General features: G+C 43.4%; 1 protein-coding gene across 1 annotated transcript in view; it reads left to right on the top strand.

The window, feature by feature from the left end:
* The window catches only part of ptprt (protein tyrosine phosphatase receptor type T), a 314644-nt gene that overhangs the window by 264996 nt on the left and 28213 nt on the right, over positions 1–21435 (top strand). Inside the window, exon 27 of the mRNA XM_087170691.1 lies at positions 21365–21435. This exon is cut by the window's right edge and continues 41 nt beyond it. Within this exon, the coding sequence (XP_087026817.1) occupies positions 21365–21435 (71 nt within the window). The remainder of the gene's footprint in view (positions 1–21364) is intronic.

Below are 21435 nucleotides of genomic sequence, written 5' to 3'. Positions count from 1 at the left end.
TACAGGCTGTGTGCGTTTCTCTGTGGACTGAGGCTTTGATACTTTCACAGTATTAATATAGAAGCTAGACCTGATCTATAATCACACTACACATGGAAACAGACCTTTACACTGGAGGAGCTTTAATATCTTTTAAAATATCAGTTGTCTTTTTTCTTTTTGGGCAAGTAATCAAGTATGAAAGCATTTCAAACAACACCCAGCCCTGAGAGAGAGAGCGCGTCTCTCCATCGGCTTTCAGTGAACTGACTGTCGAGCAGAAAAAAAGAAAAAATAGAGCAAACATGCTACAGTACCAGGTATCCTGAGACTTTCCATTAGCTGGAGGACACAGGTCCAAAGCTCTGCGTTAGCGACCATCTGTCCTGCTGAAGCGTCCTTCAACGAGTCACCGACCGACTCCCTCCAGCTTTGGGTGTGACCCCCCCCCGCTGAGAGCCAGATGTCAGTAGGACTCGGTGTTGGTAGATGGATCAGTCAGGGTTATAACATGTGACTCACTATCTCCGACAGCGAGACCAATTAAGCAACATAGTGAGTTTGATAGAAAATAGCACCTTTTATTAAAATCCCTCCTTTGTCTGAACGCAGCACCAAAGTTCATTCAAACTCCTGTCCTAAACTTGGGAACGTCTGATACAGGAAACTACCATAAAAAACATATAAAGTTTGCAGAGGGATTCTGATGATCAAAGCCTGCAGCCTTTATTTTATTCATAAAGACTTTTGTCAAAATGAAGCTTCATTTTGGAGCAAAAACAAGCTGCTGAGTTGCAGAGTGAGGCACATGCTGCATGAAGCGTGAGTGTGTGTTTGGCCATTAGAGTGTAAATTAAAATGGGAATACGATGCTGTGTATTATAACAAGTGTTTGCTGTGATTTTGTGTGCACTAATGATGCCTGCCTGATTCTGTGTGCTTGTTAGCTCGTACGAGGAAACCTCCAGCCTCGGTTAGGACGGAACAAGAGGACCAGATTGTTCGGTTGAAGTTTTATTAAACGGTTCAGGCCTGTGTGTGTGTGTGTGTGTGTGTGTGTGTGTGTGTGTGTGTGTGTGTGTGAGACTTAGTTGAGGCGTGTGTGTTTCTGTATCTTGAACAGGATCATAACGTGTTCAGGAAAGTAATTGAAGATGGAGGCGGGAAAATTGGTGCAGAAAGTTCTGAGTTCTGTTTTTGTTCGGGATGAAATTGAACTTTGCTCCTTTATGCAAATTTAAAATTGTTCAAATAGAAGCTACTAATATAGTAAACCAGCATGTTCTAATGTTACAGCGACTAAAATCCTCATACTGTTGTGATTTTATGCATCAAACAGTAAAACACAGATATATTTTGAGATATATATCGTGTATCGCGATATAGCCTAGAAATATCACAATATTATTATTGGTCATATCGCGTATGTAATAATCAATCACATTATTCGGTCACTTTATCTGTCTCCAGTGGGGCAATTGGGTATGTAACAGTGGGATATATGAATAAAAACACAACAGATAATAAACCCCTTAGGAATGCATTATGTCAATGACAGGTCTCCACAAATATAGTAAAACGAGGATGTGTGTGTGTTGCACATTCACCCCCATTCACGTACATGACCAATATGATCCAGAAGATTGTGCTTGTGGGCTTCTATTTGGCAATTTGTGTGTGTGTGTGTGTGTGTGTTAGCACGCACAGATCTGTGCACGTGCTCAGTCTCATTACAAGGGTTTAGATGTCAAGTCAGGAAACAGTGCGCTAACCTGAAGGGTTTAAAATGAAACACTGTGCTGAAATGAAACAGCCTGACAAGGACGTGATAGCCAGCAGGAATTATGATAAATTTGCTATTAGTACAAATCCTTTAATTACAAGGGCCTGGTAATGGAAACTGTCCATCTCGCTCGCTGTGATTGTACAAAGGCTCATTTTCTTGAGAAAATGTTTTAAAAGGCCCCCGGGGAAATGACTTTGTGTGCTGTCTTTATTAGAACAAGGAAATATGGTAAGACAGGCGGACGGACCGGCTGCAGCTGAAACTCTGAGTGCGGGTTAAAGGTTATTTCTTCTTTTCTTTTTTTTTCTCCTCCAGTCAGGTTGAACTTTAATTCGCCTTTTGAAAACAAGGGATTTACTTTCTGTTTCGGAGCTGGAGAGCTCGGAACAAATTCCCTCCCGGTCGGATTCGTTCTCGCTCGCACACACTGTACAGTTCTGCATGTGGGACTGTGTTCCCCTGCAAGCAGCCCTGTTCTTCACCTTCTCTATCTCGTCATTAACGATGGTGTAAAACTTTTTCTTTATGGAACTATATCTCCAAAGTGTTTTCATGACACATGACTCTGCAGCTTTATGGCTTATTTACCACCTCAGACTGACTGGGTAACCAACTGCAGTGAAGAGTCAGAGAGAGAGAGAGAGAGAGAGAGAGAGATGCTTGATGTTTCCTGAGCAGCCGACAGTTTGAAAACTGCTTTTCCAGTTTGAAAACTACAAGGCAAAGAGGAAGTGGCGGCAGCAAGGCTTCGTGTGTAACGGCGGGAATGCGCTGCCTGCGTGGCGCTGCGTGTGCGTCGCTGACCTGCCGCCGCTGGCACTCGTAGAGCAGTGGTTCCTAACCTTTTATCACTTGTCCACTTCTGTCCGAATCTCAAAAGTTGTTGGCGGCTCACATCTGACCCCGTAACAACAGGGAGGCTGAATAATGTCTTCTCCGAGCACTTTTTATTTTCATGATAACGATGGAGCATTCAGGACTGAACTCGGAGCAGGGGAAGCTAATTTTCTCTTTTTTGTTTGACGGGGAAAGATCAGTTGTCGTTTCATCATCGGTCTCTTGACTCTTTCCTTTTGCCTCTTTCTGTTGCTCACCTGCTTTCCAGTTTGACTCTCCAGTTTTTGCCTTTGATTGGATCTTTTATCTTCTATCAAACAAGTGTACGATGTCGTCCGGCCGGCGACAGCGTAGAAGTTCCTGTCATCGGCCTTAATATGAGAATTTTTTTTATTTACCTTTAAATGTTTTTAAAGATCGATTTGTTTTAAAACATTTAAAAATATGATTCATATTTTTATTTCTTTATATAATCACATCTTTTCACCAAAATTGTTCTGTTTTGCAAATGATTTGTTTTGCTATTTGAATGTTGGATTTCTCTTCATCAATCATTCATTTCTGATTTATTTTTGACAGAAAACGTCACTAAAATCTCTGTTTTCATGTCTTGTGTCACATTCAGATTCAGTTTCGACACAGACAACTACAGTGGAAACTGTCAGTTTTATGTCATGTCGCTGGTATAATGTCAACACCGCTATCATAAGGTCTTTTCTTTGTCTATTTTTTACCGGGAGAAAAACAAAAATAGGCGAGACGCCAAATCTCTAGATCCCGCGAAGCAGCCAGCGTGTTCCTGGTGAGTCTCACTGAGGAAAAAGGTTCAAATGAAATCTGTGTTTACTGGTTAAAGTCTGATCCAGCCGCCTGCAAAGTGACGGCACCTCTAACCGGAGCAAATGCCTCAATGAGCCTCAGCAGATCACAGTGGGGGGAGCTAAATTTGTGGCCTGGCTTTGCGAGAATTAAACCGACACACGAGTTCGAGACGTAAAAATCCCCTCAGAGGCAGCTGTGATAATCTCTCCATCCTTGTGAGGACTTTTGACTTTCTGCTGTTTCTCCATCACGCTCCTCTTTTGTTGTTTTTATTCTTCCCTCATCTTTCTCACTTCTTCACACACTGACACATAGTTTTCACCACCTCTCTGTGTCTCTGACTCAGTTTGAAAAGGGCTGATTCGAGTCGAAGTGTTAACACGCTCTTCCTGCGGACATCTGCCAAACACAAACACTCGATGCCATGTTTGAAATCCCTTCAGCACACTGAATAAATGTTAATCTACCAGCCTCCTGTCCTCCTGTCTCCTCAGCACTTCTCCTCCTCTCCTCCCAACCTCCACTTCCAACTTTATTCTCTCCCTCTTATCTTGTTTTTCCTGCATTTCTGCATTTATTTATTTTCATTTCTCCCTTTTCTCCCTCATCGTCTCACCTTCCTGTTTTTCTTTTTCTAACCTCTTCTCCTCTCTCATCTCTCCTTTCCGTGAAATGTTCTCCTTCACTTTAAATCCCTTTTACTCCCATGCTGCTCCCTCTTACTCTCCTCTTGTTAGCTTTTTCTCACCTCCCCTTTCTTCCTCTCCTCTCGTCTGCTCTCTATCCATCCATTCATCCTGTCTGATTACCTCTGACAGTTTATGGGTTGAGGCAAAGCGCAGTAGTGTTTCCTCATTACCGGCATCTGTCTGCTTCTATTTTCTCCTCCCTCTCTTCCTTCACTTCTTTCTCTCCTTTCGTTTTTTTCTTCTCCTTCTCAGCCCCCTCTTTCTCTCTCTCTCTCTCTCTCTCTCTCTCTCAGTTCATACAACAACTTTCCCATATGGTCATTTATAATTCAACAGAAGTGTGCCTTCATGCCTTCAAAATAAACAGATTTATTGGCAAGAATTTACATATGTGCAAAGAAGGGTATGTGCACTTGTTTGTGTGTGCGTGATGTATTTATACTGTATGTGTGCAGGTCCATGTGTTATCAGGGAGAAGTGAGGAGGAGGAGGAGGTGTGTACTGTGTATTTGTTTTCATGAATGTTTACATTTTATATCAGTCTTCATGTTCGCTCCTACACAACATCTGTCAGTTTGTTTGTTTGTTGGCATGTAAACATTCACAAACTTCCTGTGTGTCGAGCCTCTGCGTGTTGCTGGATGATGTAGCTGGAGATGTAATTGGTGGCCTGCTGCAGCTGGTAAACTAACCTTTAACTAGCTGCCCAGCTTGGCCTGGCTAGCGCTAGTCAGTCACATTAGCTGCTTCCTCTTGTGCAGCTTTTAGTTCAGTAGAAAGTTGTTGAAGCGTTTGAAAATAGCTCTCGTGGATTAGCTTGGTCGCTAACGGGCAATAAGTAAACACTATCCATCGACTTCTCATCATTGCAGTTCTTACTCCGACAGAGGAGGGTGAATAAAAGTGAGTGATGCGACACAGCTAATGATGATAGCTTCTGTTAAAGTGATGCTTTAAAGTGATGGTTCACTTTACCTGCCATCAAACAGCCCCGTCCTTTGGAACTACATGTTTTCCACCGTATTCCTACGCACAAGCGCGTCTGACTCAGTCAGCTGATCTGTGGAGTAATACAGAGCGTGCCGTTGTCGCGCTTCTGCGTAGGAATACGGTGGTTCAACGGTTCACAAGCTGTAGTTCCAAAGTAAAATATTATGTGACTATGTGAGCAAGATGAAGCTATGAATATTTTCAAAATAAAGCGCTTAAACTGACCCCATCCACATCCTGCTCCTTCTCTAAATCTCCTGCAGGTGAGACACTGACTAGTTATCACGCTGCCATTGTTCTCCACTAAAGTACAGAGTTAACGATGACACTAGTTGGTGAAGTTCGGCAAGAAAGTGTAGTAGAGAAGTTTATTATAATTAAAACCCACAATATTTTGATGCAGACTTGGGTGGTCAGCATCAGCCGACAGCTTGTCGTGGGTTGATTTTTAACTTCCGTGGAAAAAGTTTTGAGTTTAATCTGAACTGTTTCAAATTAAAATGAGGCTAAATAACATTGTTTTTCATTTCCAAGTTTCGCTTCCAGAAATCAAAATGTTTCCTTGTAAAAATGAGATGTGTTTTATTTGAATACCAATTATCACTGAAGCTCTAATTTAGTTTGATTCCGACTCAGTTGAAGTCAGCACTTACTCTGCAGCGCTCAGTCATAATGGCGGTTATGTTTTACAACATTCAGGAACAGTCTGTCTCACCTGCGCATTTGTAATAATCATTGATTTGCTCATAGATTTCTTCCGCACTGCCTCGTTTTTTTGTTATTTTTTTCCATCAGTGGGAATACCGCACAATAAACCTCAGAAAAATCTAAGGGCTTCTGTAGTGAATCGAATATATTTCTCTGTTGTTTTAACGCCTCGAAGTCATTTAACTCTGGAGGATCTCGGAACAAAAAACAATATGCCGTCCCAATTATAGATGTTCCCACTTTACTGGTGCTGCTTGTTCAGCTCCTCTCTCTGCCTCTCATTATGTTCACTGTACGAGCTGATGGGTCGAATGAAGGCAACTTTAAAGGTAAAGGGATATGTCAAAATAAATAAAAAGGGATGCATACGCACAGGTTGGTTCTTGGCTGCATGAGGACACATCTTCACGAGTTGAAACTGTTTGAATTGGAGAGATATTCTTTGCTTTTCCCACAGATGTCTGTATGTTTCATTCATGCTGTTGGTGAGAAACCAGATTGGGTCTATAGAGTGGGGTTCTGGATGGAAGGTGTGCTGCTCAGGTGGCGTCGGTAAGAACACCCACGATGCAGTCTTCTGTCCTTTATGTTCACTTTTATTTCCTAACGTGCAGATCTGCACACGTCAGAGTGTGTGCATCTGTATATGTGTCGGTCCTGAAAAGAAATAAAGACGAATCATTAGCATCATTAGCTCGTCTCTGTGTTAACGCACTGCTATCATGCTACACCGCTAGTGGAAATGACTCAAATTACACTCGTAGTTTAAAACACTTAATTCTTTACATAGCCAGTTTGCAACCGAGGGTGAATCCGCCATCACTGTCAACCGAAATGTCAAAGCAATTCAATGGCATATGGTAAACAATGCGCATTAAGCTAGTGTGCAAACCGCTAGCATGCTAACTTGGCATAGTATTGAACGCAGCATGACAGGCTGAAACAGAGCGGCCGTTCAGATGACGAGGCCGAGCCGCTACGTCATCAGACAGGGAGACGTTCATACACACAAAGAGACACAAGAACAGAAATCAGAGGAAAGAAACAAAACAAAACAAACAAAGACGAACTCCTGCAGTGTGAGCAGAAACTCTCCGCAGTGGTTTGGTGGTTAGCGAGCAGCTACAGCAGACATCCTGTTTACTGGCTGATTGTAGCAGCTACACACTGACTGGGAAAATATTTAAATGCAGTAGTCAAGGTGAAAATCTGCACTGTGACTCTTCCTCCTCTCTTCTTCTTTCTTTTTTCTCTTCTCTGTTCGTTTGTCTTCCTCCCGCGTTTTTGCCCATTTCATGATCTCTCCTTTCTGTCCGACCTCTTTCTTTTTCTCCTCTTTTCATCTTTTCCCCTCACTCCCTTGATCTCCTCTCACCAGCTCTCGTTCTTCTTCTCTCCCCATTTCCTCCGTCCGTCATTAATCTCTTCCTCTCTCACAAACACACATGTGCACAAACTCACCCCAGGCCCTCTCTCCATTCGCTAATGTGTACCAGTGTACAGGTGAATGAGAGTCATTACACAGGCTGTCAGTCTTTGCCAGGCCGTGTTACTACACACACACACACACACAGACACACACACGCACGCACACACACACACACACACACACACACACACACACACTTCACCCAGTGTTAACACCTCCAAGCATCACTGGCATAATCAGTATCCCCTCCTGCATCGTGTTGCTTCTCATTACAGTGGAGGTTATGTGTATGGTTGTGTGGTTGTGTATGGTTGTGTGTGTGTGTGTGTTGGTGTGTGTGTGTGTGTGTGTGTGTGTGTGTGTGTGTGTGTGTGTGTGTGTGTGTGTGTGTGTGTGTGTGTGTGTGTGTGTGTGAGGGAGACAGAGAGAGAGGCTGAGGGCATCTTGTTTCTGTGAGTGTGTCCGTGTTTGTGTGCGAAACAAACAAAGCAAGAAAGGTTTTGAAAACAACAATGCTTCGTGTTTGTTTGTGCGTGTGTGTGTGTATATGTGTGTGTGCGTGTGTGTGTGTGCATTAGCTTCATATGCAGCTGTACATAGTGTGTCTCCCCTCTCCCTCCTCCTCTCTTATCCTCCCTGGCACCGATTCTCAACACGTCTGCCGAGCTGCTCTGAAGTCAGAACGCCAACAACTCCTCTGAAGTGTTGACCAAAGAACCACAACAAATATTAGCATCCCCCAAGCTGTCACACACACACACACACACACACACACACACACACACACGCACAAACACACACACAGTAATATACAAATAAACACACACTCTGTTCACACATGGAAGCACGTACAGATTCAGTGAATAAGAAAGTCCTATACCTGCAGTCTACACACACACACACACACACACACACACACACACACACTCTACACTCAGGCTTGTACAGATCACAGCAGTCTAGTTTGTGGCTGATTGATTGCAGCAGTGCAGAACTGCTGCAACATTATTCCACCTGCAGACCTTTAGGAAGAAGAATTTTTGTTTTCTGAAAAATTGTACTTATGTTTCTCTTTTATCTTCTGTTTTGCTAAATATTTAAAAAAAAATAAAAAATACTCTGTAATCGATTCTCCGTTACTGTGAGCAGGAGATCCAAACAATTTTAAGGGGAACTCCGCCAGTTATATACAGAACAGTTTGTTTACAGGTGTCAGGGGCTCCACAGGGAGATCGGTGATGAATTGCCCCACTCGAAGCAGTTAATCAGATTCTTTCAGAGTGTAATGTTATGCAACCATGAAACCAGACCGGATCAAAACCTGGTACGGTGCTCGACCGTGTGTTAGTCAATGTGTGAAATTGAGGACGTAGTTGAAAACTGTTATGGAACCTGTAAACAACTGCTTTCACTGGAAAGTCTAGTCTAGTGTAGTCTCATCTGGTTTCAATCTAGTATCAGCTGGTTTCAGTCTAGTATCAACTGGTTTCAGTCTAGTATCAGCTGGTTTCAGTCTAGCCTCAGCTGGTTTCAGTCTAGTCTCATCTGGTTTCAATCTAGTATCAACTGGTTTCAGTCTAGTATCAGCTGGTTTCAGTCTAGTATCAGCTGGTTTCAGTCTAGTATCAGCTGGTTTCAGTCTAGTATCAACTGGTTTCAGTCTAGTATCAGCTGGTTTCAGTCTAGTGTCAGCTGGTTTCAGTCTAGTGTCAACTGGTTTCAGTCTAGTATCAGCTGGTTTCAGTCTAGTATCAGCTGGTTTCAGTCTAGCCTCAGTTGGTTTCAGTCTAGTCTCATCTGGTTTCAGTCTAGTGTCAGCTGGTTTCAGCCTAGCCTCAGCTGGTTTCGGTCTAGTGTCAGCTGGTTTCAGTCTAGTGTCAGCTGGTTTCAGTCTAGTGTCAACTGGTTTCAGTCTAGTATCAGCTGGTTTCAGTCTAGTATCAGCTGGTTTCAGTCTAGCCTCAGTTGGTTTCAGTCTAGTCTCATCTGGTTTCAGCCTAGTGTCAGCTGGTTTCAGCCTAGTCTCAGCTGGTTTCAGTCTAGTATCAGCTGGTTTCAGCCTATCAGCTGGTCTTAGTCTAGTAGCCACTGGTTTCAGTCTAGCCTCAGTTGGTTTCAGTCTAGTCTCAGCTGGTTTCAGTCTAGTATCAGCTGGTTTCAGTCTAGCCTCAGCTGGTTTCAGTCTAGTGTCAGCTGGTTTCAGTCTATCAGCTGGTTTCAATCTAGTATCAACTGGTTTCAGTCTAGTATCAACTGGTTTCAGTCTAGTATCAGCTGGTTTCAGTCTAGTGTCAGCTGGTTTCAGTCTAGTCTCATCTGGTTTCAGTCTAGTGTCAGCTGGTTTCAGCCTAGCCTCAGCTGGTTTCAGTCTAGTGTCAGCTGGTTTCAGTCTATCAGCTGGTTTCAATCTAGTAGCCACTGGTTTCAGTCTAGTTTCAGCTGGTTTCAGTCTAGTAGCCACTGGTTTCAGTCTAGTCTCAGCTGGTTTCAGTCTATTATCAGCTGGTTTCAGCCTATCAGCTGGTTTTAGTCTAGTAGCCACTGGTTTCAGTCTAGCCTCAGCTGGTTTCAGTCTAGTATCAGCTGGTTTCAGTCTAGCCTCAGCTGGTTTCAGTCTAGTATCAACTGGTTTCAGTCTAGTGTCAGCTGGTTTCAGTCTAGTATCAGCTGGTTTCAGTCTAGTATCAACTGGTTTCAGTCTAGTATCAGCTGGTTTCAGTCTAGTATCAGCTGGTTTCTGTCTATCAGGTGGTTTCAGTCTAGTATCAACTGGTTTCAATCTAGTGTCAGCTGGTTTCAGTCTAGTATCAGCTGGTTTCAGTCTAGTGTCAGCTGGTTTCAGTCTATCAGCTGGTTTTAGTCTAGTAGACACTGGTTTCAGTCTAGTATCAACCGGTTTCAGTCTAGTGTCAGCTGGTTTTAGTCTAGTAGCCACTGGTTTCAGTCTAGTAGACACTGCTTTCAGTCTAGTATCAACTGGTTTCAGTCTATCAGCTGGTTTCAGTCTAGTATCAGCAGCTGTTTTTCTGTTTCTGTTGTCATGACAACGGAACAAGTTTAAGACAGTTACCGAAACGTGGCCCATAAAGACGGCATGTTAACCAGCAGTCACTTCCAAGATGCTGCTAAAATCCTGATTTTATAACCACGTCCATGTTTCTCCCGTCGTGTCGATCCCTCTGCTCCGAGCTGAAATACCATGAGTGACAGACACATTTTCTTGAGACAAACAGGAAGAGAAGGACTCTCCAGGAAAGACTGATTAGCTCTTCCAGCCCCCCCACCACCAGATGATGAAATGGTTTGATGTTGCAGCTCCCAGTGGGAGGTAAGCGCACAGATAATGGAGATAATGAGGCTGATTTTTAACACCAGCGGAGGTATTATTGATACTGTTGACGGTGATTGCTGTTAATCATTGTTCCTCTTCAGAAGCCGTTGGGGGGGCAACAACGACGCGGTAGTAACAACACATGCCAAATTTTGATGATGATTTTTAACCTGATGCTTTCTTTTTTATGAGAAAAAAAAGAGAAAGCATCAGGTGATTGGGGGGTGGGGGGGTTAACGATGATTGTATTTTTAATTAGAAGGCGGAGGATCGTGAGTGATTATATTTCATCTTTATAAAACTTCAGGGGGTTGACAATTGGATATTCGTTGATGGCTGGTAATGATGAGCTGTGATCATTGACAGTGTGTGATAATTGATTGTTGATGAATGAATCAGAATTAATGAGATGTACCGCTGACGAGACATTTATCAGATACCGACTGACGAAGGGATTTTAAAGTTCCACAACAAGTCTCCAGACGTGTTTTCAACTCAGTACAAATCCTCTGCTATGATTCATACTTTCTTTAACATGGTTTTCATCTCCTCTTACTTCCTGGTTGAGAAACCTGGATCAGGCCTTAAGCCCCGCCCACCACCTGCTGGCTCCAGGTGGACAGGTGAAAGAGTAGAGAGCATCAAGATGGTGAGAGGAGGAAACATCAGAGAGACTCAGCCTCATGTTTGAGCCTCAGTCAGACCCAGACTCAGAGGAGGAGTCTGAGACCAGAACCAGAGACTAGCAGACGGGTCAGAACCGTTAGCATAGTTAGCATCTTCTACTTGTTTATGTTGTTTGTTAGCTCGTAACTGGCAGTGGCTGACACACTGTTAGTGCTTGTGCTAATGCTAACGCTCTCTCTCTCTGTACTGACAAAGTTTCAGGTGTATTTAGCCCCGCCCCTTCATCCCCACAAGTTGACAGGATTGGTTCCTGAGGTTTGTGACGTATGAAACCCTGAATCTGTTTTTAGGAGACTGTGATTGGTTCACTGCAGTTTAAGGAGGAAACACTTCAGTATTTCACTCATGATATGTCTTGTATTATCTTTTTACCCACCCATGCTGTGTGGTTAAACCTGGTAGACCGCCAACCGGTCTCCTCAACCCCTCAGTTACTGTCCTTAAAGGCAGGAAAGTGGATCCGGCTTGGTTTGGCTGAGCTCAGCTCGACTAATTCACCTCTCATAAACCTAACGAGTCGCTGTCTGCTATAATACCACCACCGTATTTCTCCTCAGTTTGGCTTGTGCATGACCTGCTGCAGGCAAACACTTCAGACATCAGACCGAAGGAAAGATGTTCCTTTGACAATCATAAATTGGAGCTTAATGAAAAGAGAGAGTGTCAGCTGGTCAGTGGGAAAGATGACGATTTGCAGACTAACAGCATATATTTCTCCTGCTCATGAAGTGCTGAGGTGTTGCAGCCAGAGATAAAAGGAAAAAAATGATGGAGGTAAATATGCAGGGACCTGGAAAACCTTTCTGCCACGACATCTTCAGGACAAGTCGTATCTGGGTCCTGTGTGATTATAGATGGAGGAGGAGATGGTGGGTAAAGAGCAGAGCAGGTAGCCGTCGGTTTCCTGTCAGACAGATACTCAACATGTGTCGGTCAGTAGTTCCTGAGTTAGCGCGTCTACAACTGGGCAGATGTTAGTGAGGTATTATTCTGCTTAAACTCAGAATAATTCTTCCAGAATTTATTTATTTATTTAAAAAAGAAAGTCTTTGAGATTAATGTGGTGGTTGCAGCTGGTCGGTGATTACCTATAAATATTAAAACTGGATGCAAAAAACAAAAGAGAAATATTCATGCAGATATTAATTGTTGTTTTTGCATCACTATCGCTGCATTAACTAAATTCTGTTTGACGCACAGTATATAAATGCCACTGCATTACATTTAGTACCAGTTTAGAGAGCTGGTTGTGCTCTCTGCATGTGTTCTCCTCCACCCACACACACACACACACACACACTCTCTCTCTCTCTCTCTCTCTCTCTCTCTCTCTCTCTCTCTCTCTATTCTGCTCCTGACAGCCTTCAAACAGCTGGAAACAGCATCTTGAGGTGTGTGTTTGTGTATGAGTGTGTAAGTCGACAACAGTCTGAGTTATTTGACACACCAGCTGCAGGGAGCTCTGGTCTTAATAAGCTATTACACACTATAATACCTTCCAACACACACACACACACACACACACACACACACACATACACACATACATAGCTGCTGACACTGGAACACACACATCAGTTGAACATGAAACACGACTGGAATACTTTCAAAGTTGCACACACACACACACACACACACACACACACAAACCCTTTAAACACACACACCCTAAAGATGTTACAGAACATGTGAGTACACAGGGAAGTGATGAAAGACACACTTTAACACACTTACACGCTACTCAGTCCCTCTCTCTCTCTCTCTCACTCTCAGTCTCTCTCTCTCTCTCTCTCTCTCTCTCTCTCTCTCTCACACACACACACACACACACACACTTACACTTACACTCAATCACACATGCTATTAAATTCCCTAATGCCTTGAGCCGGCCTGACAGCGGAGTGTATGCGGTGAGTGAGTTGAGCTCCACCGGGAGTTAACTGATTAAGTATATCTGTGACAGACACAATCCCTGCTTAGTGGCTACTGAAAAAGGAGGCGAGAAGAGCAGGAGGAGGAGGAGGAGAGAGAGAGAGAGAGGAGATGAGAGGGGAAGAAGAGAAGAGTAAAACATCTTGTTCAGCAGTTTCAACTTGCGCCTGTGAGCGTTTTTTCTTCTTCTGTGTTAAAATACCAGCTCCATCTGTTTACGCCGACGTTTAACTGAGTTATGTCTTTTGTCAGCAGCGTAGTGGAGTTTCATTTAAACTTTTGCTCCATATGTTTCTGTACGTGTAGCTACTTCTGCTTTCTAAAAACGTAACCGTCACAGAATACCTCTGAGCATCCGGCTAATACCAAGACATAGAAGAAGAATCACAGGGAGGAGGGGGCATCATTTAAAAAGTAGAATATTTTAGTAGCAGAAATCTCCCATCATGCATGTATTCTGCATCAGCGCCACTCAGTATCCACCCGTTGTCTTCCTCCAGCATTGTAAAATAAAACCTAATGGGCATATTGAAGCATTACATTTTGTCCCTCTCCACCGGCACCTGTTTCACTCTCCTTGCTCTTTTCAGTCGGCCAGAAAGACAATGGAATATAAAAGGCGGTGAGCAGAGGGTTTAACTGCCTCATGACTCAAGTGACTAATATATCTGCAGGAAGTTGATAAGGCTTTTTGTTCAATATTAAAGACCCTGCAATTACTGTGTCCAGCACCCTATAAAACAAAAAAAAATCTTGAGCCACCGGAGTTTGAGCCATTAAACCAGAAAAAAAAACCCCCAAAAAATCCCAAAGCCAAACTGTTCAGTTTAGTGATGTGTTTCACTTTTACTCCTTTCACTGATTTTATAACTGCGACGTCATCTGACAAAATCACAAAACATATCAGTTTAAGACAAAGACTGAGCTGTGATCCCAGCGGCATTTACTGTTCGAATGATCGCTCAAAGACAAAGTTACAAGAGACAGAATATCTTTCTTTTTTCAGTCTCTCACTCAGCTCACATCCTCCGTCTGGATCTACAGTAGTTTCAACTTTATTAACCTCAACTCCAGAACGTAACAGACTTTCATTAGAGGCAGGTCTTTATGTCTAACTCCCCTCTGTTTGATATGTAGAGTTTGGTCAGAACATATTTTAGTACAAAGCTTCATTTTCAGTCGCTCCTGTTTGCCGTGTTACTGTTTCTGCGTCACGTCTAAATACAAACTCAACGCTTCCTGTAACCATTTATATTTAAAAGCCCACTAGAGACAATGTGCTAAGTTGGCCACACCCCCCTAATTGAACCTGTTTGCGCCAGAAACTTCAACTCAGTGAAAAGGCACTCGGCTGACCGGAAGTGGAAATATGATCAGTCAGTCAGTCAGTCAGTCAGTCAGTCAGTCAGAGGGTCATTACAGATTATAGGGCTGTTGCGGTCCAGCCAAAACATCCACACGTTATATAAACCTAAACAAAATGTCTTCATCTAGGAATAAAAACTGAAGTTGAGGAAGGGATTTGCTGAAGAAGAAGAAGAAGAAGAAAAAAGCCTCGCTCGTCTCTAATACACTCAGTTCAGAAAAGGTCATAGATCATTTGAATTTTAAAATCTGATCCGAGTTGGGCGTAGAAGAATTTCATTAGTCCTGTTTTTCAGTGGTGTGGGTATTATATAAGCTAAGTACATTTTAAATGTCTTTTTGCCTCATCGAGTGAGAACAATGTGGGGCAGACGTCGGCCTCATGAAGCAGTGAAATGCAATATATTCATGAAACTGGAAGATAATGACTCCATAGATTATCCCCCTGCTCCAATTAAGGTATTTGCAGTTTATCATGCGGGCCTCACTTTTGGCGATGTGCGATATAAAAGCTCGTCGTGAAGCAAAAAAAAAAAAACTGCAGCTCCTGTTTCGCTGTTGTGCTACAGCAGCAGTCATTAGGCGCCGCTGGCTCCTGCTCATTGTATTTGTGTACAGCGGCTCTGTGCAGGCTTTCAACACAATCTGATCTGATGTCTCCAAATTACAGCTTTCTGCTACATCCACCACCAACCCCCCCACCCCTGTCTCTTATACACATCTTTTCTGGACCCCTCAAGTTAACAAGTTCTCTCCAACAAAACTTTTTACAGTGGCTTCTGGGGTAATGACAAGACTTGGGAGAGAAGAGGACAGAAGAAAAAAAAGATGAGTCACAGAGAGAGAAAATGGAACCAGACTAAAAGCTGAGAGAGGAGAGGAGAGGAGAAGGTAGGAGAGGAGAGGAGGAGTGGAGGGGGGGGTTGCAAGGTTATGAGGAGAGGAAGACTGAGCATAGGAGTGGAGCTCATTAATGAGTAATGGGTGTGTGGCCCTTCGCCCTTGGACACCACAGCTTCTGATGACTTTGTTGTTACTCCAGTGCTGCAGACGCCAACAGGAGCCTGTGTGCACATGTCTACTCTCTCTCTCTCTCTCTCTCTTTATATATATATATATATATATATTTCTATATCCACATCTAGATCTAGATCTAGGAGATGAGGTTGAGCAAATACATGATTCAAGGATATTGATCTAAGCCTGGACCTGGCAACTACAGATCTATAGAGTTAAGACTTTTTATCGTAATATTAGATTTAGGTTCCTCTACAGTGTTCTTTGTTCACACACCTATGCACACATACTGTACATTAGACTAATTAAAAGAATATTTCAGTTCTCTTTCTTTTACACACACACACACACACACACACACACTGTCAGCCTCTTCAAATCTGTGGCCTGTGTCCAGATCTGCAGTGTTTGCAAGCCAGTACTTCCTGCCATCTCAGCCCAATTAGAAGCTCCCCTCCCTGGGCAGGGAGAAGTGGAAAGGGCCCCTCCCTCCCTCTCTCCCTCCCTCCAGCCTCAGTGGCTCAGTGGCTCTCGTATTATAACAGCCTCTGACACCAGCCCTGCGTACTTACTGCTGTCTGAAGGAGCGAGACGGTATGGGGCGAGAGAGAGGGAGGGAGAGGAGGAGGAGGAGGAGGAAAAAAGAAAAGAGAGGAAGAGAAAGTGAGGTTAAAAAGAAAAAGGGCTTTCAGGCGGGGTGGACAGAATCAGCTGAGAAGAGGAGGATTAAAAAATAAAAGAAATGGAAGAAGAAATAGATGAGACAGAGAAGGAGGGAAAGGGAAGATGTGGTAGAAGAGAAGACAAGACAGGGAGGGAAAGAGCAGAAGGCTGGCAGACGACCCCCTGTTGTGTTTGTTTTTACATGCAGGGAATGTGTGTGTGTGTGTGTGTGTGTGTGTGTGTGTGTGTGTGTGTGAGAGAGAAGAGAGAGTGTGAGTGAGCTGATAGCTGATGACAGTATCTTGTACTGGCAGAGTGGAGTCATGCTGCCATCATTGTTGCCGCTCAGCCAGAACTGGAAAATTACTCTGATAGAAGCTGTACAAATAATTCTCCTCAAGGTGATCCCAGAAATGATAATCAAGGAAGCGGATCCGGTGCAAGAATCCAAATGATATGCAGCTGTTCTGTGTGTGTGTGTGCACTGATCGTATCTGGTGCCACTGGAGCAAAGTTGTGTTCATGTAGTGCAGCAGGAAGTTGAGGCCAGCGTGTGGTTAAGCTTGTGGAACAGTCCCGGTTTGGTTCGGTTTAGAGCAAGATCATAGTTTAGGTTAAAATAAATACTTTCTTAAGGTTGACAGACTGTCCTCGTCGTAGTTAGCGGTAAACAACCGTGAAGGCCGAACCCGAAATGAGACGGTCTGGTCCATGGATCCCGTCGCTTTGCTCCTGATGCCTAGCAACCTTGGCTAAATGTAACTTTCATTCACAAAAACTTGAGGAACTGAGCCGAAACCCAATACTTACATTTAACAGTGTGATCCTCAGACTCTCAGTACTGGTGCGCAATGAATCTTGGGATAGGTCGGGCCACAAATGATCCACCTGTTGGATTCCTCGTTAAACCAGGAAAAGAAGGACGTCTTTCTCCGCTCTCTAGTCGCTCCACTGTGATGCAATCACTCTTCAAATGCAGCCCCTGAAGGATGCTGCCACTGAATTGGGACACGGCGAATATGTTATATTAAGTGATATTGAATATGATTGTGGTGGAATTTCTTCCAGAGGATTTCAGCCGTCTCAGGTGGAAGTATTTATTGAAACCACCAAGGAGAAAATGATGACTGAGCAGGTGAATCAGAAGCAATTCCTCCAGATTTTCCCTTCCAGGGGAGATTGTATAGATCAGACATAAAGTTTTGTCTTAAATAGAAATTGTTAAGCATGTCCTGCTCACTAACACTACATCACTATCTGGAGCTGGGCCGTTCTCTCTGAGTTATTACCTCTTCGTGTATCTTTATCTACGAGAACGGGTCCTTCTGGACACCGTCAGTCATAATGGAAGTTAAACATTGAGCTATCACAGGCCGTATCGGTCCCTCTCTGTTTTTTTGAGCCGTGCACACTTCAGAGTCGACACTGTGATTGTTTTTCCAAGTGACTGAACAACAAATTGGCGTTGTTACCTTTGGTCGCCGAAACTGGTTTTCTGCAGTGTTTGAGTTTGACTTCTCTTTGGGTCGTCTTCTCTCAAGTCCCAGCGTTTTCTTTCTGGGTCGAAGCTGCTCAGGTTGAGGCTCCGTTCATGAACGCAGTATTGGGGAAAGTATTAACCGAATTTACCGACCATAGGCGAGAGGATAACGATATGAGGTCTCTATGACGTGTACCTTTGGAGTTTATGTGAGCCCACAAAGTGAGAGAAGTCGACTGAAAGGAAGAACATTCCTCCACAACGGTGCCTTTAATTCCTGGTATGATTTGACACAACAAATCTGGAGAATACTACATTCTACAGTCAAGAACATATCTTGCAAATGGCCCCCAGTTAACCAAATCTTTGCAAATTGATTCCAAAGTTTAGACAGTGAGATTTGAAGGTTTATCAGTTAATGTGCTTGATGCCGCTCAGCTGCTTGAACAGCTTTGATGGTGTAGCTTACCTGTTTGGTCCAAGGTCCCCTTACTACCTTTCAATTACAGCTTTCAATCATATCTAATGGTTCAGTTGAATGAGAAAGTTCATCCTTGACCTCAGAAAGAAATAGTTGCTTTACAAGAATAATTAGGTGTACTTTAAGCTTTTTCCGGCTCTTCCAGCTGCACCCCATGGTCATCATCGGGGGCACACAGTGAGTCAAAATGTGCTCTCAAGGATCTCGCTTGTTGAAAGATAAGCTTCTCTGCAATTTTCTGCTACTTATAATTATTTTTACTCCACCGGAGAGATCAGTGTGTGCCAGCCATGTATAGGGAATTCACTCATCTATTCTAAGATACTCACCAAACACAAAACAAAAAAATACATTCATGCCTACTTGACAAAATGATTGTTCCCATGCCCCCACTATAAACACAGAGGGAGTGGATTACAATTGGAGGAATGAGTCATCGAGCACAGAGTAGCTCCGCTCACATGAAAGCTCTTGAGACAGATGAATCTGAGCTTTGATTCAAAGCGGAAACGGTAAAATCTGGCCTTTACAAAAGTATTATTTCTGCTGTGCGGTAGCTGTAACGCTAAAGGCCTCGCTCCTCTGCGGGTGCATGTAAACACCTTTTCAGGTCGAATTTGCTTTTGAAATACAACCCCCTTGAACTTTGACGTTCTTCAAATGCAAAACATGTTGGATTAAAAAAAATGCGGATCTCTCAGTTTCTAACAAGGCTCAGAAGTCTTCCCTGTAGCTAACAGAGCGGCTAGCTTTGTGCTCGCGTCAAGCTAGGTTCTTTTGCATCAATCAATAAAATCATACGCATCAACACACACAAAGTAGATCCTTTTTTTGTTGATCCATCTCTCTCCTACTCTCCTCTTCCTGTTTTCTTCCTCCTCCTCTCAGCATCATTTTCCCTCCTCATTTGTAACCAAAAATAAGAACTAAAGAAACAAGGAAATTACAGAGATATTATTATCATTAGCAGCCGCATCATTATGATGTGGTCGTATGTCCCAGAGAATTAAAAGTAATGGGGTTGAAATGGAGCATATCAACAAAAGAAAGAAAAAGAGTGAGAGGGAAAGATGGAGATAATCAGACTAAATCACGTCCGCTTCGTCTGCAATTACCTGCCGCCGCCGCCACGTTAAAACTGAACAAAATCGCTGCCCACCATCAGCTATAATTACCCCCCATACAGCGTGTGTGCGAGCGCTGTGGACGGCCATCAGAGCCGGGGACATAATAACCGACATTCAAAAGGGAAAAGGGGGAAAAAGAAGAAGCAGATTTAGTCGTGGTGCTGTATTAGCTGCTCCAAACCTCAGAGCCACGGATGATTCAGTGTCTCCTAGATATCATCTGATATTCAACGGCAGCTATACAGTATATTTCTTATATATAGGTTGTCTGTGCAGCAGGTTAATATGACATCATAGCTAGGTTTTGTTGCTAGGCAACATCTAATGGTCGTAGGACAGGAGCAAAAAGAAAAGGTGTCGGTGACGTAGTATAAAGAGAGACAGTCCACGTCAGGAGGAGGTGGTGGTGGACGGGTGTGACACATTCATGACTATTATCCATGACTGTTAGTTGTTATTATTGTAACCATGACAACAGAGATCATCCAATCTTAAGGAAGTACTTATTTTACCCCAAAACCACCATCTTTTCCTAAAGCTAACGATCCGTGTGGTCGTCCAGGTTGGAGGTTTCGGTGTGTTCCATTGATCTGGTATTTCCGCACCTCTTCAGTCGCCTATAACTTATCAATTAACTTGTTTATCTGTCCGGCCGTGCTGGTGCTTACAACCTCTGTTCACCAACGTCTGTCGCTGCAACCATACAACACATCACTTCCTGCCCAGCAAGGAAACAAACCGCTTTTATCAAACCATCGTTAGTAAAACAAAAATGTATTTCTATTAAATAGATGGATGATTATTGCTTACTGGAGATGATTCATTCAGCTAAAATTAATTCCAAAATTCCTGTGAGAACAGTTTAATTTTACAACACTTCTTTAAGCAGTCGTTTCATATCGTCTCTTTCCTTTTTGCTTTTATATTTTCTCCCTGCATTCAGTTTTTAGCTGAAAGCTGAAAACATATGCTTGTGGGCAGCACAGGTTGTGATGGGTTAGTTGCAGAGGGACTATTAGAAATCTTTTTGAAGTGGAGGGCTCTGTGAAATTATTTTTAACCCTTGGGGCTCAGTGATTTGAACGCTTTAAAATATCCAGGAAACATGGAGCAGAAGTGCGTCCTGTCCCTTTAACACAGCGAAGCCGGTTGACTTGTGGAAGTGAAAGTCAGTGGATGGCGTCAGGGCGGACTGGACCTCGTCTTCACAGCAAACTAATCACCAGTGAGACAAATAAGAAGGCGTCAAGTGTTTGAGAGTAACCGGATGAAATTAGAGACGTTAATCAAAGAGTTTCCATCGGCGGTCTCGCTGTTTCTAGGTCACAGGTTGTGGATTATTGGACAGTAAATAAACTGATGATAGAAGCAGCTCCTACTGGAACAGTGTTTGTCCCATCATCCTATAGGTTGTGACTCTGCACTGGGGAGTCCTGGACAAAATGTTTGTTGCTTTTATGTTTTTGCCTCCATCATATGATTAGCATCTAAATGGAGCTGCAACTGAGAACAAGTGGCTGAATAAAACCATACCGGATGAAACCATGTGTGTTTTCTCTGTCCGAGTCTGAAGTCGTGTTTTCCTGCTGCAGTGTCCTTGGTAAAGTTTAGACGACTAGACGAAGGTTCGGGAAAGATTGAGCAGCTGGACACCGACATTATTAGACCTTGATACTTGGTTGAATGTCAGGTTGTGACTTCAGGTACAAAATTCAATGTCAGGACGACGTCTAACGTAAAGGACTGACGTTGATATTTTTGTTGGTATCGCCAACATCGTCTTGACATTTAAAATATAACAATAAAACCCAAAGTCTGCTCAACGTCTCCTGAACATCGCACTACTTCCGTCCTTGCTACTGGAAGAGGACGGCCATGATTAGGACGGACACGACAGGCATTATGTCAGGGAGACGTTAACATGGGACCGGTCGCCGTGATATCTGTGGTGTGGACGGTCTCGGTCTCAGTCTGTGGTCAGTCGCTTCCTTCCCCAGCCGGTCAGTTAGCTGCTCCGATCTGTGGGTAAATGTAACTTTAGGCCTGTTGTATTTTTTGTGCTATCTGACCCCACAGACGACCACACCAGAGTCCGACTGCAGCTGCTGGACG

Source organism: Seriola lalandi, unplaced genomic scaffold (assembly GCF_002814215.2).
Source record: "Seriola lalandi dorsalis isolate HSWRI2012SDOR001 ecotype SW California unplaced genomic scaffold, Sedor1 jcf7180002054957, whole genome shotgun sequence".
Classification (NCBI taxonomy): Eukaryota; Metazoa; Chordata; class Actinopteri; order Carangiformes; family Carangidae; genus Seriola; species Seriola lalandi.
This window is presented reverse-complemented; position numbering and strand designations above follow the sequence as displayed.